Source organism: Haliotis rufescens, unplaced genomic scaffold (assembly GCF_023055435.1).
Source record: "Haliotis rufescens isolate VD_foot unplaced genomic scaffold, xgHalRufe1.0.p SCAF_4, whole genome shotgun sequence".
Classification (NCBI taxonomy): Eukaryota; Metazoa; Mollusca; class Gastropoda; order Lepetellida; family Haliotidae; genus Haliotis; species Haliotis rufescens.
Genome location: NW_025964112.1, coordinates 45,412,239 through 45,428,017, shown reverse-complemented (window position 1 = coordinate 45,428,017; position 15,779 = coordinate 45,412,239). Strand labels below are relative to the sequence as shown.

The 15,779-nt window shown below is 37.8% G+C and overlaps 1 protein-coding gene and 1 long non-coding RNA gene across 2 annotated transcripts in view; one reads left to right on the top strand and one right to left on the bottom strand.

Annotated features, from left to right (window-relative positions):
* Positions 1 to 15,779, bottom strand: part of LOC124152172 — a 60,323-nt gene that overhangs the window by 4,199 nt on the left and 40,345 nt on the right. The window lies entirely within an intron of this gene.
* LOC124152165 (homeobox protein MOX-2) overlaps positions 1 to 15,779 on the top strand; it is a 29,491-nt gene that overhangs the window by 8,740 nt on the left and 4,972 nt on the right. Inside the window, exon 2 of the mRNA XM_046524978.2 lies at positions 15,051 to 15,220. Coding sequence (XP_046380934.1) covers positions 15,051 to 15,220 — 170 coding nt within the window. The remainder of the gene's footprint in view (positions 1 to 15,050; positions 15,221 to 15,779) is intronic.

Sequence of the window (15,779 nt, the reverse complement as noted above, 5' to 3'; positions counted from 1 at the left end):
GGCGCGTTTTTACATCACTGACTTACAGAACATTTGTACCTATTCATCATGGCGGACGCGCAGCATGCAAGGTGTGAAGAGGCAAATGAACGATTCAATTAAGCGCCAACCGTGAACTCATTCCGTCAATAATCATTAAGTGCATGTGTACGTTTCGTTAAAGGGTCAGCATCATTGCGTGTTTTTAATTTTATTACTTCGATGTCAGACGGATTATTAGGGTAACTGTCTTAAATCTTTGATGTGTCTGAATTTCTTTTATGGGGGGTTGGGGTGATTAAGTGTACAATTAACACTCAGTCGAATGATTATTGGTGCTTAGTGGTGACGGATACTTGTCTGAGTTGCCATGTATTGGGTGGGGCAGCTGTTTGCATGGATGCAAATTGCCCCTCCCTTTGCGCCCTGTTGGTTTCCTGGTCACGTGTATCGTTGTTTACCGATGGTGTTTATTTCAGCTCTTAATTAAAACAATAAAAAATAAATTCTATAATCATTTTTCTGTGATATGGTTGACTAATATGTAAAACAAATAATTTCAAAACGATTATATACATTGCTTATGGAAATTTAGCCCTGCCATTAGAAAAACATTATCAGTTCCCGTGAGATGTTGTTTTCAAAATCTGTAATGATGTTTTTCCCAATTATATTAAATACAGTTTATATATTTCAATAAGTTAGCTTCCAATGAACTAGAAAACTTAATAAGTATTGTTTTTCTCAATTTCCGTGATTTTGGTCGGATGCCCAAAACATGTCTGTAAAGATCGGATCTCGTTAGGTATGCGTACAGCTACAACCGCCACATTGATGCGTATAAACGGAGAATGTGTATTAATCCTGATTAACACCTTGTCAGAAATAATGAGTTACGATGAATACTAGATTTGGACCATGTAGGCCATGCATATTGAGCCCCCAAGTACGCCTTCTTCAAGCTTAAAAAGAAAAACCTAGCCATTGCTAAAAGTACATATATATTTTTCAATTTAGAGGTGAATATTTTCTCGATACTATCACCGTGTTATGGGTTTTCGGACGCTTAAGGAAATTCATAGTTTCTTCTCTGATCACATGGACAAGTGTAACACATCTAATTCACTTTAAAAAGACAACTTTCTCCCAAAAACAAGCCATCATCTGAGTAATCACAATGGCTGTGTGATGCTATACTTCCCGCTTTAGAGCATGTAATCGCGATAAACATGGTCGTCCGAAAAAGTATGATGTCCGAAGACATAAGATCCGATGATACGTGAAAGCCTCAAATCCAATGTATAACGATATCTAGACTCGTATTCAAAACCGAAAAAAATGACTAAGCATGGATATAACATATATAACACTTGCGCAATCTATCCTGAGTCGCTCGCAAGAAAATAATTTTTTGTCTTCATGAACAGTATAGGGTCCGACGGATTCATTCAACCTCTCGGTTTCAAAATAAAAGATGTCTGGAAAAATAGATTTCCCCCCATGAACAGATGTACGATGCTCCTGCAGACATTTGATATAAACCATATAGAATAATCACTTTATCCTTATGTAAACCAAGACAGACGCTTTGTTGTGAAGGTGATAAAGGGAGGTAACTCTATTACATCTGTCAGTTGCATGATCAAAGGCTGTTCCCATCGTAACGACTTTTTGATGTAACTTCACAGACACTCTGTAACGTCGCGTTTGTTAGTAAGTCGTCCATAGACACGTTAATTAAGAAGCAATTAGCATTCATCTGTCAGTAACACTCGTAATAACTCTGGGGCAGGGGAGATAATCCAAATAAACAAAGACGCCCATACGCAGAGATCCGTTAGCCTTCCACATGTTTCCATGGAGACAATGTTTCGAATGTATATCTAAACAAATAAACGCATGTGGGCATGTGTGTGTTGAGAAGGCTATTGACAACCTTATCTCCGGGTCTGTTTGTACATATCGTTCTTCAGGCACATTGTGCTTGTGTGTGATCAAGACGTGTTTGGGGGCTGCAGTCCAAATGTTTTCATCATCCAAAAAAAAAGCCCAGCCCCTCTTTAAGAACGTACAACGCTCCACAGTCATTGCCTTTGTTCTGTCTATATTTTGTAACTGACTGGTTGTCTACCTGTAATAATGTTAACGATTAACTGCAGGACTCAGATACGAAGCCCAATTTGAAGTTAAAGACAACAAGCTTATGATATAGTCGGAATCATAAAATGGATTCTGCTTTCAGGGGAGATTTCTTACAATCATGAAAAGGGATTATTATTATTATTATTTACAGATAAAAATAGAAAATGCAGCAAAATGGGTTTGGGTGATCCTAACACAGTCAGCCTGGTTAGGCTCATCATCAGCTCAGGGCCCTTGCCCCCTCTTCACGCAGCCTAGACAGCGAATGGGACTTCTCCCAGGAAGCGCTGACTAGTTGAACCCACACAAATCTTTTCGGAGAATGTTAAAACTCCCCAACACTGCAGCCTTCATTACACAGATTGTCAGAAGGGCTGTATTCCTGGCAACAAATCCGGGTACTCTCCCAATGTCAGTCAACAGATTGCGAGGTACCAAACCTAAGGCACCGAGAATAACTTGGTACTTGGGATGCAAGGGTGGCATTTAGAAAGCGAGGTTGGCTTGGATAGGTCTGAGGCTGTTTACGAGCCTATTCCAAACAGTTTTGTATTTATCATTTTCCATGACACCCTCTACATATTCTGGGTCGTACCATGGATGGACCTCTGTGTCAAAGCCACAAGCATGGCGAAGACGGTAATAAAAGCCACTACATCATGTTGCTTAAGACACTGTGTTTGCGCCAAAGCTGGCCATCTCCTGGCAATGTGTTTGACAGTCTCATTAAATTCACTGCATATTCTACATTACATATTTACATTTTGATGCAAAATCACACATTGACAGAGTGGGAAGTGACTGGTCCTGAGCAGCAAACAGAAGGCCTTCTGTATTATTGTTCAGGCCAGACGACTTCATCCAAGCGAAGGACTCTGCAGGGTTGCTGGTCTTCTCAACACACTTCACATAGCATAGCAGAGTCTGGGCCAATTTGATATGGAACTTCGCTTGGCTGACACTCATTTCTGTACCGTCCAGCAGTACAGAACCATCGACAAAATCAACACTGACATTGGGATAATGTCCCACATACTTGGCTCGTTTAAGGAAACTGTGGAATGCCTTGTTTTCATCATGACTTTTAACATGCTTCACAAGAGGATCATCAGACAAATAAATCTGTGCAAAAGTGCACAATACATTCTATCATGAAGAGTCTCCATGTGAATCAAACCACGCTCACCCAGTATAATTGGTAAATATAAGCGATTGAGGGAAGAGCGAGGGTGGTGGGATCTATTATCTGCCATGATTCTTCGTGTGACATTCTCGCACTGTCTGCTCGTTTTATTTCAAAGCAAACTTAAATCTTTTGGTGATTGTATTTAAAACTTCAACGAATCTTGAAAATAACTCACGTAATGAGGTACATTTAAGATTGTCGTTACTTTTAAAAGATGTTCTACTTATTCGGTCTTTGTATAAACTGTGCATGGGACACAGGCATATTTTGTTGAAGACATCAGCTGGCGAGCTGTCTTTGTCACATTTTTGTTGCGTACACGCATAATGACATCTAGCAGAACGCCCTCCGGGTCATGTGTACTTACATTTCACCAACTCCAACCCCAAAAATATTACAATTCCCAAATTGTTTTTAAGAGAAAGCAGCGGATTTAATAACCACCGAAATTGGGATATCCTTTTTTCCCTCTACGCACAGATCAACAATTGCTTTGCCTCCCAAATTTTCTCACAAGGAACAAAAATCATAAAAGCCAAACCCCCAGAAAAGAAAAATGTGTGAGAACTATTTCTCGTTGCGGAGCCACCCAGTATATTCTCTTGTTCCTAGCTTTAATTAGGTGTGAAATGTCCCTGCGTGAGGCTGCAGTGTGAATTGCGCGGTTTCTTGCCATCTGCTGTGTTGTAAATTTCCAAACGACACCTTTTTTGGCCGCTTTTGAAATTGGAAACTGTATATCCATCAAGTGCGCGGTCATAAACAAAGTGTTTGTTCTCGTACATTTGATGGCAACACAACATTATAGTGGAAGTATACGGCCTACAAAAGCAGCAGACATAGGAAAGAGTTTATCCTGAACACTTATTTTACATTTCCGCTGCTTGGCGCAGGAACTATGCAATGATGGCTGCTGCGAAAGACTAACACAGCCATAGGATGCTGGTCTCTGTGAAGAATCAACGAATGTGCACTTTCGGTCCAAACGTGGCGGTTTTAATTATAATTGCATCATTACCACTGAACAGGTTGCAACATATGGTCCAACAAAGTAATGAGGCCTTTTCCAAACGTTGTTATCTTTATGAGGTATATATCTTTATAAGGTTGGTCTTTGAACATTTTATTGAATCTAATCCCTTAAACGGTGTCATCTTTGAAAACAAGTTAATCGAATCTAATCCCTTAAACGGTGTCATCTTTGAAAACAAGTTCATTGAATCTAATCCCTTAAACGATGTCATCATTGATTGTCATCATTCGTTTATTATTTAACGCCGCACTCAGCAGTATTCGTGCTATATGACGGCGGTCTGAAGTCTGGACCAGACAATCCAGTGATGGACATCATGGGCATGGATCAACGCAATTGGGATACGATGACATTCATCAACCAAGTCAGCGAGTCTGACCATCCCATCTCGTTAGTCGCTTCTTACGACAAGCATAGTCGCCTTTCACAGCAAGCATGGGTTGCTGAAGACATATTCTACCCCGTATCTTCACGGGTCGTGTCATCATTAAAAACATTTCTATCGAATCCAATCCCTTAAATTGTGACATGATTAAAACAATTTATTGACTCCAATCTCTTAAACAGTGACATTAATGAAATAACTTTAATGAATGCAATCCCCTAAATTGAGGCATCATTGAAAATCGAAAATTGACATACTTCTAGACTCGAAACAATGGACTATTCATTGCATGAAACTTATGCAGAAACAAATTATATTTTGATATACAATGCGTGACATTTCAAACAGATTGCTTGTTCCAATACATCTTTATTAATCTAGCAAGTCACTTTCAAAAGAAAATAGTTGTACTGACGTATATATTAAAAAAAATAATACGCATGGTTTCGCACACAGATGATGGAATGGTGGACGGTTACGTCTTACAAAAACACATCCCCCTTTGCTACTGTTAGCAATCCTACACCGCAACAATAAGCGTGCTTTATTTGTTTAGAGCATTCGAACAATTATTGAAGAATTGCGGGAATGCCGGATCTGTTTCTCCGTACCGCAAGGGTAACACACACCGTATATTCAACGAAGGACACGGCAGTTGTTCCCAAGCAGGACGATATATCAGATAATTTATCAAATGGAAACAGTTTCAAAGAAGAACACAGTCAGCATCAAAGATTTCACACGTGGGGGAAGGCACGTTCTAGTTAATATATCTCCGGCAAATTCCGCTCTTCCGCACTTCAACTCTGTGCTTCGTGTTTTCTGTTCGCGGAGTGATACGGCCTTTGAGAAAAAATAGTTCCAAAATCGTGTGTCGGTAAACCTCAAACGTTGTGAGTTGCCAACCGACCCATGGATGATAGAGTGAAGCGTTCAGGTGGGGTACTTTTTACACTATCCCTCCCCTATGTAACTGTAAGCTATGCTGAGACGACGCTGCTGCTACTAACACTACACGCGGCAATATCAAAGGAACTATGATCAATAGAAGCGACTGCCACATCTACGATTCGTGCTAACTGTTACAATTGGTGCTGCTGTATCTATCAATCATTGCTACTCCATATGTTACTACTTCTGTAGCTACAACTACCGCTGCTGCTTCTGCTGCTACTACTATTACTACTACTACTACCGCTGCTGCTTCTGCTGCTACTACCTTTACTACTACCTCTGCAGCTAACATTGTCACTGCTACTTCTGCTGCTACTACAACAACAACAACTACTACTACTACTACTACTTCTGCTGCTACTACTTTTACTTCTACCGCTGCAGCTAACATTGTCACTACTACTTCTGCTACTATTGCTACTACTTCTGAAACTACTACTGCCACTGCTGCTGCTACTACTACTACTACTACTACTACTACTGTTGCTTCTGCTGCTTCTACTTTTACTACTACTTCTGCATCTACTACTATCCCTGCTACTACTGTCACAATACGATTACTGTTATCGTACTACATTTTAAAACTTTAAGTAACAGTACTTCTTCTACTTCTACGTCTACTGTTGTCTACGTCAACCTGAACCATTACTGTAACTTATATCGGTATTGCTACTACTTTCTTTTCTGCTTCTTTTGCCACTATATCTACTAATAAAATTGTAACTACTACTACTACTACTACTACTGCGACTGCCCCCCGTGACTACCATTGCAACTACTACTGCTACTACTACTACTACCCCCGTGACTACTATTGCAACTATTACAGCTACATCTGCTAACTGCTATTACAATTAGTACTGCTGTACTACCCCCCCCCCCCCCCCCCCCCCAATTACTACTACTACTACTACGACGGCTACTACTACTACTACTACTACTACGACGGCTACTACTACTCCTTTTTCTACTACGACTACTACTACTTCTTCTTTTACAACTGCTACTACTACTACTCCACTGCTACTTTTTCTACTACTACTACTACTACGACGACGACGACGACTACTACTACTACTACTACTACTACTGCTACTATTTTTACTACTACTACCAGTACTACTACCAGTATTACTACTACAACTACCATTCACCCAGTTCCACGATTGTACAAACAGTACCCAAGGACCGTTATTGACGTCAGCACTGTAATAGCTGTCTGAGCAAAAATATGCCGCCGCAACCATATCCCCGACCACAACTACGCCTACTATCCTGGAAGCATCCCAAATAACAGGTTCTTATTATTGTAAATCCTATTTCCCAGTCATGTACATACCGTATACCTGCACAAGGTTAAAGTATATATGTCTTTTTCAACAACCTACATGTGTACACGTGTAATAGAATGATATGTACACCCCGCAGATATGTACATTCTGTATACACAGTATCATGCATGTAGTACGTGTATATGCTAGTAGGGTACTTACACCAAGTGCACATGTAAATTGCCTAAATTCTATCTTTATCATGTATACGTACACGTGGCAATAGCATATGTTACCTGTATCATGTACACGTGCATGTGTCAATAACATATATGTTGTCTATATCATGTACACGTACACGTGTCAATAGCATATGTTACCTATATCATGTATACGTACACGTGTCAATAGCATATATGTTACATATATTATGTACACGTACACGTGTCAATAGCATATATGTTACCTATATCATGTGTACGTACACGTGTAAATAACAAATATGTTGTCTATATCATGTTTCACTACACGTGTCAATAGCATATATGTTGTCTATATCATGTACACGTGCACGTGTCAATAGCATATATGTTTCCTGTATCATGTATACGTACACGTGGCAATAGCATATATGTTGTCTATATCATGTATATGTACTCGTGTCAATGGCATATATGTTACCTATATCATGTACATGTACACGTGTCAATAGCATATATATTACCTATATCATGTGTACGTACACGTGTCAATAACATAAATGTTGTCTATATCATGTATCACAACAGATGTCAATAGCATACGTGTTACCTATATCATGTGTACGTACACGTGTCAATAGCATATGTGTTACCTATATCATGTATACGTACACGTGTCAATGGCATATATGTTTACTATATCATGTATACGTACACGTGTCAATGGCATATATGTTTACTATATCATGTATACGTACACGTGTCAATGGCATATATGTTTACTATATCATGTATACGTACACGTGTCAATAGGATATATATTACCTATACCATGTATACGTACACGTGTAAATAACATATATGCTGTCTATATTATGTATCACTAAACGTGTCAATAGCATACATGTTACCTATATCATGTGTACGTACACGTGTCAATAACATATATGTTGTCTATATCATGTATCACTACAGATGTCAATAGCATACATGTTACCTATATCATGTGTACGTACACGTGTCAATAACATATATGTTACCTATATCATGTACATGTACACGTGTCAATAGCATACATGTTACCTATATCATGTGTACGTACACGTGTCAATAGCATATATGTTGTCTATATCATGTATGCGCACACGTGTCAATAGCATACGTGTTACCTATATCATGTGTACGTACACGTGTCAATAGCATATATGTAACCTGTATTATATACACATGCACGTGTTAATAGCATATATGTTACCTGCATCATGTATACGTACACGTGCCAATAGCATATATGTTACCTGTATCATGTATACGTACACGTGTCAATAGCATATATGTTACCTATATCATGTACATGTAAACGTGTCAATAGCATATATATTACCTATATCATGTGTACGTACACGTGTCAATAACATAAATGTTATCTATATCATGTATCACAACAGATGTCAATAGCATACGTGTTACCTATATCATGTGTACGTACACGTGTCAATAGCATATATGTTGTCTATATCATGTATCACTACACGTGTCAATAGCATATATGTTGTCTATATCATGTATACGTACACGTGTCAATGGCATATATGTTTACTATATCATGTATACGTGCACGTGTTAATAGCATATATGTTACCTGCATCATGTATACGTACACGTGCCAATAGCATATATGTTACCTGTATCATTTATACGTACACGTGTCAATAGCATAAATGTTACCTAAATCATGTGTACGTACACGTGTCAATAACATATATGTTGTCTATATCATGGATCACTACAGATGTCAATAGCATACATGTTACCTATATCATGTGTACGTACACGTGTCAATAGCATATATGTTACCTATATCATGTATGCGTACACGTGTCAATAGCATATATGTTACCTGTATCATGTATACGTTCACGTGTCAAGAGCATATATGTTGTCTATATCATTTATACGTACACGTGTCAATAGCATATATGTTACCTATATCATGTATACGTACACGTGTCAATAGCATATATGTTACCTATATCATATGTACCTACATGTGTCAATAGCATATATGTTACCTATATCATGTACACGTGAACGTGTCAATAGCATATATGTTACCTGTATCATGTTTACGTACACGTGTCAATAGCATATATGTTGTCTATATCATGTATCACTACACGTGTCAATAGCATATATGTTAGCTATATCATGTATACGTACACGTGTCAATTACATATATGTTGTCTATATCATGTATACGTGCACGTGTCATTAGCATATATGTTACCTATATCACCATACCTGTTCTCTATCCCGTATATTACCATATCAAGTAATTACATAGGGTCCAAATAATTTTTTGATATTAGTTTTGAAATTCTTAATTGTTTTAGTATCGTCGAAGAAATATTTGTCACTGAATTAAGAAAGCCACAAAGACTTCTAGTGAATTTTAACTGCTTATTTCTTTAAAACACCTGTTTTGAAATAGCATTGTGTGAGCCCATAAGTAGGTCATAGTTTGACCCCGCGGGGGCGGTATGGTGGGACTTGAAATCTGCTTCAGGAAAAGGCATCCAATCTGTGGAAAAATCGCAAACATTCTTATCGACTAGATTTATCTTGATACTAAAATTCTTAACGCACTTTGATATTTGTTATATTGCCGGATAGCTCTCTCTGATGTCACGTGGACACCGCTGGAATTTGAAAAGCGCCATCTGTCATATTACTGTATGGAGAAAATGATGGTTGTTTGAAGAACCGTTAAACCAATATTATACAGTCATAGAATTCGATACAGTCTTTTAAAGAAATTAATTTTAAAAGAAATGGGAATACGTAATGCTTAAGTTTCCGGCGATAGTATCAGATGTTGGTGTTGGCACGAGAATAAAAGGGCTCTCTCTCTCTCTCTCTCTCTCTCTCTCTCTCTCTCTCTCTCTCTCTCTCTCTCTCTCTCTCTCTCTCTCTCTCTCTCTCTCTCTCTCTCTCTTGGTCATTACGACAAGCATACTAGAAACATATTCTACCACGCACTGAAGAAGTGTTCCAATTTGACAAGAGTTTGATATCACTGACGAAAGTATATATGTACCTTCACTGATTATCCCCCGCAATCTCTGTAACACAACATACGATTAGGATCAATCATCCAGCGTCTAGTTCTGGCATCAGCCTATATATTCTTATTTTGTTTGTTAGTGTTATAAGGCCCATTTAGCACAACCGACAACATAATTATTGTGAGCCGAAAACAGCAAGCTTTCAGTATTATGTGTTTGTGTTTTAAATCAAGTCTCGCTACTGAAAAGGGGATTTCGTAGTTTCTTGTGTATATTTGATTGTATAATACTAGATAATTTCACAAGTTTCTTTTTATAATGTTTCTAAATTATCCGCATTACCAAGTCAATAAAGGCGACATAAGTACACCTTTCACTTATCATAAGAAATGTCTGCTAAAAGTCGAGTCAATTGAATGATTCTACCTGTATCAGAGGCACATACGTATGAATCAAATTATACATATATATATATTATTTAACTGCGCAGATATATAATTCATTTTCCTAAAATCTATTGGTGCGTTATTTTGAGTTATAAACAATACAAAAGTGTTTTGATAACTGTGTTTATTCAAAGAGACCGTGGATTGAATGGAAGCGACTATAATTTACCATTAATGGAATACTATTCCATTCTAGATGTTCGTAATACGACAGTTTTAATCTTTTAAGTATAGTAAGAAGTTGAAGCACTCGCGGTTCTAGAAACACGCGTGTCCAGGGATTAACCTTTGATTGGCTCTCACCAATAACCTTTTTGTATATAGTGAAAAGAAACATTCAAAACTATTAATCGTGCGTTTATTCTTATTCATTTTTAAATTATTGAATAATTAACTTTCACATTAAAGTGTGATAATATAGGTATTGTTTTATATGACTAATTTACATACCTACACACCTACAAACTCATACAGACTCTCAAAAATATGATGTATAACTATTTGAATCCAGATACTGCCAGATATTGATCTTGATGGAAAAGGCATGATCAGAGATTCACCAAATCTGACATGCATGTCCAAAACCAAAATACCACCGCAATACATACTCAAACCCGCAAACAAATACTAAAACTTTGTATTTTATTCAACAAACTGGTATTCAAATACCAATTATGTCACAATCCTTTCACCAGTAAAAAAAGGTCTTCATCTGACTTGTTCAACAATGCAACTGGTGACTACACCAAAGCCAAATGGCTCTAGCATAACCACACAACCCTCCAGCGTTTACTTATCAGTGAAACTTTATCAAATGTAATGCATATTCTGATTGATGTATAATTATTCCTTTGATCTATATCATCAACGCGCACCTGCATAAATTCATTTACTCGTCTTAACGTTCTAATGTCCCAGAAAAGCATCCAGGCTTCCAGCGTTCTCCGTGTTGCCTTCGCACTGGCTACGGTGGTTGATTCCTCTGATAGCACTGTCTGCTTCCCTTGGGCTTATTTTCACAGGGGCAGGGGCCATCCTTTCAGTAACACTATCAGATTTTCACAAACAGAACGCATTTTGTTTGAAATCGCTACCCCCAGCGTCCTACCGTTTCGACACCCTAAAAGAGCAACACTAGGTTGTTATTTCTCTCCCTGTACAAAGTTTGCATTCTGTCTTTCAAAGAACGGTTCTCATTTTGCTTGAGGCTTGCAACAATAAGCGAGCTACAAATGCGTCTTGATACATAGGCGGTTTATAGAGGGAACAATGAAGTATATTGCAACGAGTTATGAACACTTGTGTATTGGATCTACACTTGAAATGCGTTTTCTTTCCAAGACAAATTACAAATGGGACAAATACAAAACACAATACAAAGATTGTTTAAGTTGAATGTGTGGCATGGCTAAGGATAGGAATGTAGTACCTTACTTTGTTCAAAGAATTGCAATGTTATAAGCGATCAATATACATTACAGTGATGGAAATAAGTAAAGAAACATACGAACGAAGCAAATGAACGTTTGGGTATCCTTGAACGTCATATTAATAAACATAAGGCAATGTTGGTCTCCTGCCATATTGACATTCTCCTGTCATGGCACTTCAATTTCCACCATTTTGCCATCTCCTATTAAACAGATTGGTGTATATGACTGTTATCAAATATATCAAGTAAAGAAAACATTAAATAACAACACAACGTTGTATTTGGAACGAGTGGTTCAGAGACATGATCTTCTTGAAGAAAGTTTTCAAGTACAATGAGTATGGTTCTTCCTCGTCTGGGACATGTGTTACAGGAAACGAACCGACGTTGCATTCTTTATCAGTGTATGAAATTGTTACAATTTTCAAAGGAACAAGGACATTGATAAACAACTTTTTTTTGTACGACTGAGGAGACAATTCAGACTCTAACGCCAAACAAGTTTACTTGTACATGTTCATCACTGCAGTTTCTAAATGCCATTCAAATATTCATATAATTATCTTCTAATGTTAAATGTATTGGGAGTATTGGTAGCTTGAAATATCCAGTTAAATGTAAAACGTCAACACCAGTGAATAAACAGTTCCGATTATTCGCCGATACACTTTCTATTGGGCGTAAATAATGGATCAATAAAAATCAGTGATGACACCAGGTGTTCGCGAAACCTGATGAGGAGATGGGTGATTCTTAGACCACCTGAAATACCACTTGCTACGGGATCATGGGCAACGAGCTATTGCAAAAAACCGTTATAATCCTGTATAACAGAATACACGTGGGGTTGAACCACATACTAATTAAATTTGAAACTTCCCAAGACATCATGTGAATCTGCTGTAGATGGAACGCTTCACTACAGCACGTGAAGCGACTCCCGATCAAGGGAGAGGCCGACCTATAATGTATATTAAGTCTGTGTTGGTAACGGTTCATGGAGATTTCTCAGGTGTGTTGAGGGTTAGACACCATACGATCACTTTGGGTCTCTTTTATCAAAGAACCCAGTCGCTGGCTGTCAATTGTTTTCGGTGTAGATTGATTGTGAAGATCGGTTCAATGCTGTCTTCATCACAGTAGTGCACCAACTAATGTGTTGATATGATCACCGAAGCTATATAAATGTAATATGATATATATTTATATAAAAACAATTTGTACAAAAATATTTGGGACTGAATTCTTTAACAATTTATACTAGTATATATATTGATGAAACTGCAAACATATTGGATATTGTTTAATTCTCTAGCATTCTCTATGTATTTATTAGAAATTGTGTTATTTTTAACATCCTACACAGGCAATGTCTATTATTCCAGCATGAGCTATCCCAAAGAGACAAAACAGAGAAAACTCCTCAAGCACACACTAGTAGAACGCAATTCCATTTTTTGTAAGATTCATAAAAAATAATACCCTTACTTCAGCACATTGCGTCTGAGACGAACGAGAATATCATCAAAGAGTACATTTTTTTACACACTGGCCTAAAAAATACTTTTTTTTTGCATGAGCACTTGTAAAATATATTTATCTATATCCTCGTGTGACCTTGTACATCATTTCGCGACCCTCACCAACCTTCATTCCTCACAGACATAGCGCCGTGGCTTGGCGATGTACCTTTCAACACTTCCAAAAACTCTTTCTCACTGGAACTCCCAACAACGACAACATACCACATTGTAAGGCTGCTACCAAAGCGAAATGTGCCATGCTCACCATGTATACTATTCACATGATATGGGTATTTGTCTTATTCCCCGATGCACCAGACTAATTATTTATGTTCTGAGTACGTCACGATGTGAACCATTTGACTATCCTTATCAAGGGATGAGCACATGTGGTATGTTATGGCGGATGGTTGACAATGATTTAGAAGGGTATTTCCTGATATTGGATCAATGATTTGTGAAAATAACTCTTGTATACTGGACAAAAACAGTAAGGGATGGTGTTAGGATATTCTTTGTTCTGAAGACTGGGCACACAATTTCAAAAACATATCCCTAAAATAATTATGACCCCAAACTTGCAGGTCGTAGACGGTTACTCCACGAATGTGGTTATGATGCTTACATGCAGTGGGTGATAATGAGGGCGAATTATGAAGTTTACTAAATAAAAGTGATAAAACCTGTTCCATTATCATAAAAAAAACTCTCAGCTGAAAGCAGAGTCCATTATACGATTCCGAAATCATTAAAAGGGTTAGGAATCACTATCAAATAGTGATAAAACCAGATGTTCGCGAAAAGGTGAGGATATCCTGCCCCACTAGTGGCACAAGGCACAGACACATGTAAATGCAAGTCCACTGTTCACCTGAATACACACGGGAAGTCAAAATTGAGAATCTCATCGGACATAAATTTCACTGATGCGTTAAATTGGAAATGTCCTCCAAATGACTACCAAAAACTCTCGTCACAACCGGAAACCTTGTTATTCGAACAGTCAAAACTAATCAAAGGACATTTATCCGTTACCTGGGTTCATTAATCTGAAATTTGATAATTTCCCAAAACACCGTGAGTAAGCAATGCCAATACAATCATTTTATATATATTATTGTTGTGTCAAATTTGAAAATGTTCTCCACATAAAACGTTTTGAAAGCTCTACTTTGCCTAAGATCATGACCTTGACACCTGAAGATCGCAATTCTATACACCTTAGAGCAGAGTCCTGGCCACTGGGCTAGCCATGAAGCACAATTAGAAGGACAACAATAGAACAATCAACAACAGAAATTGCTGTGTGTATATTTATATCTGAAATGTGACACATGTCGAGAAAGTGACGAATTGTCTCACAATCCTTTGAAATATATCGAATGATGGTAATGCATCAAACACATTGGTAAATTATTCTTCATTTCGTTCCAGATTCCCCCGATCCTTATAAATTGGACCTTTCGGTAAAACCAAGGAAGGAGAGGACAGCATTTACCAAACATCAGATCCAGGAACTCGAGAAGGAGTTCAACGTACACAACTATCTGACACGGCTACGACGATATGAACTTGCAGTGTCCCTGGAACTTTCTGAAAGACAGGTAACACATCTTCTTTAGTGCTATTCAGATGATCGTGAAAATAGAATGAAGTCTTTCATAGCCATTTAGAAGTTGGAAGAACAAGAATACATGACACTTTTTTTATGGATATCAACAAAGAATAGAAGTTATTATCCATCAAAATTTGTCATGTATTCATGAAAATGGAATGGTAAAAGGCTGAGGTGGGCATTCTAAACACTTTTCCATTCAATGCCATGTGTGTTTCAATATTCCTGTAAAGCGCAGCTTTATGCAACAGCTGAGAAAAAAACGTAAGGTTAAATGTGAGTTGCCTGCAGACAACAATGTTGTTTAACAGATACCTATGACGTCCATGTGATTGCAATAACACATTTAAAGGGGAAACTCCCTGTGGGCATGCCTGATATTTATTACATAAAGAGAATCTTTGTATAGGAAGGACATATGTATAGGAAGGACAAGTTGTTTCGTGGTGTTCGACCATGTCGAACATTATAAGCCACGCTGCTGCTTATATCACATGAACTTATTTATTTCTTATATGTGTTTTACTGAATTCTCAATGGAATGCATC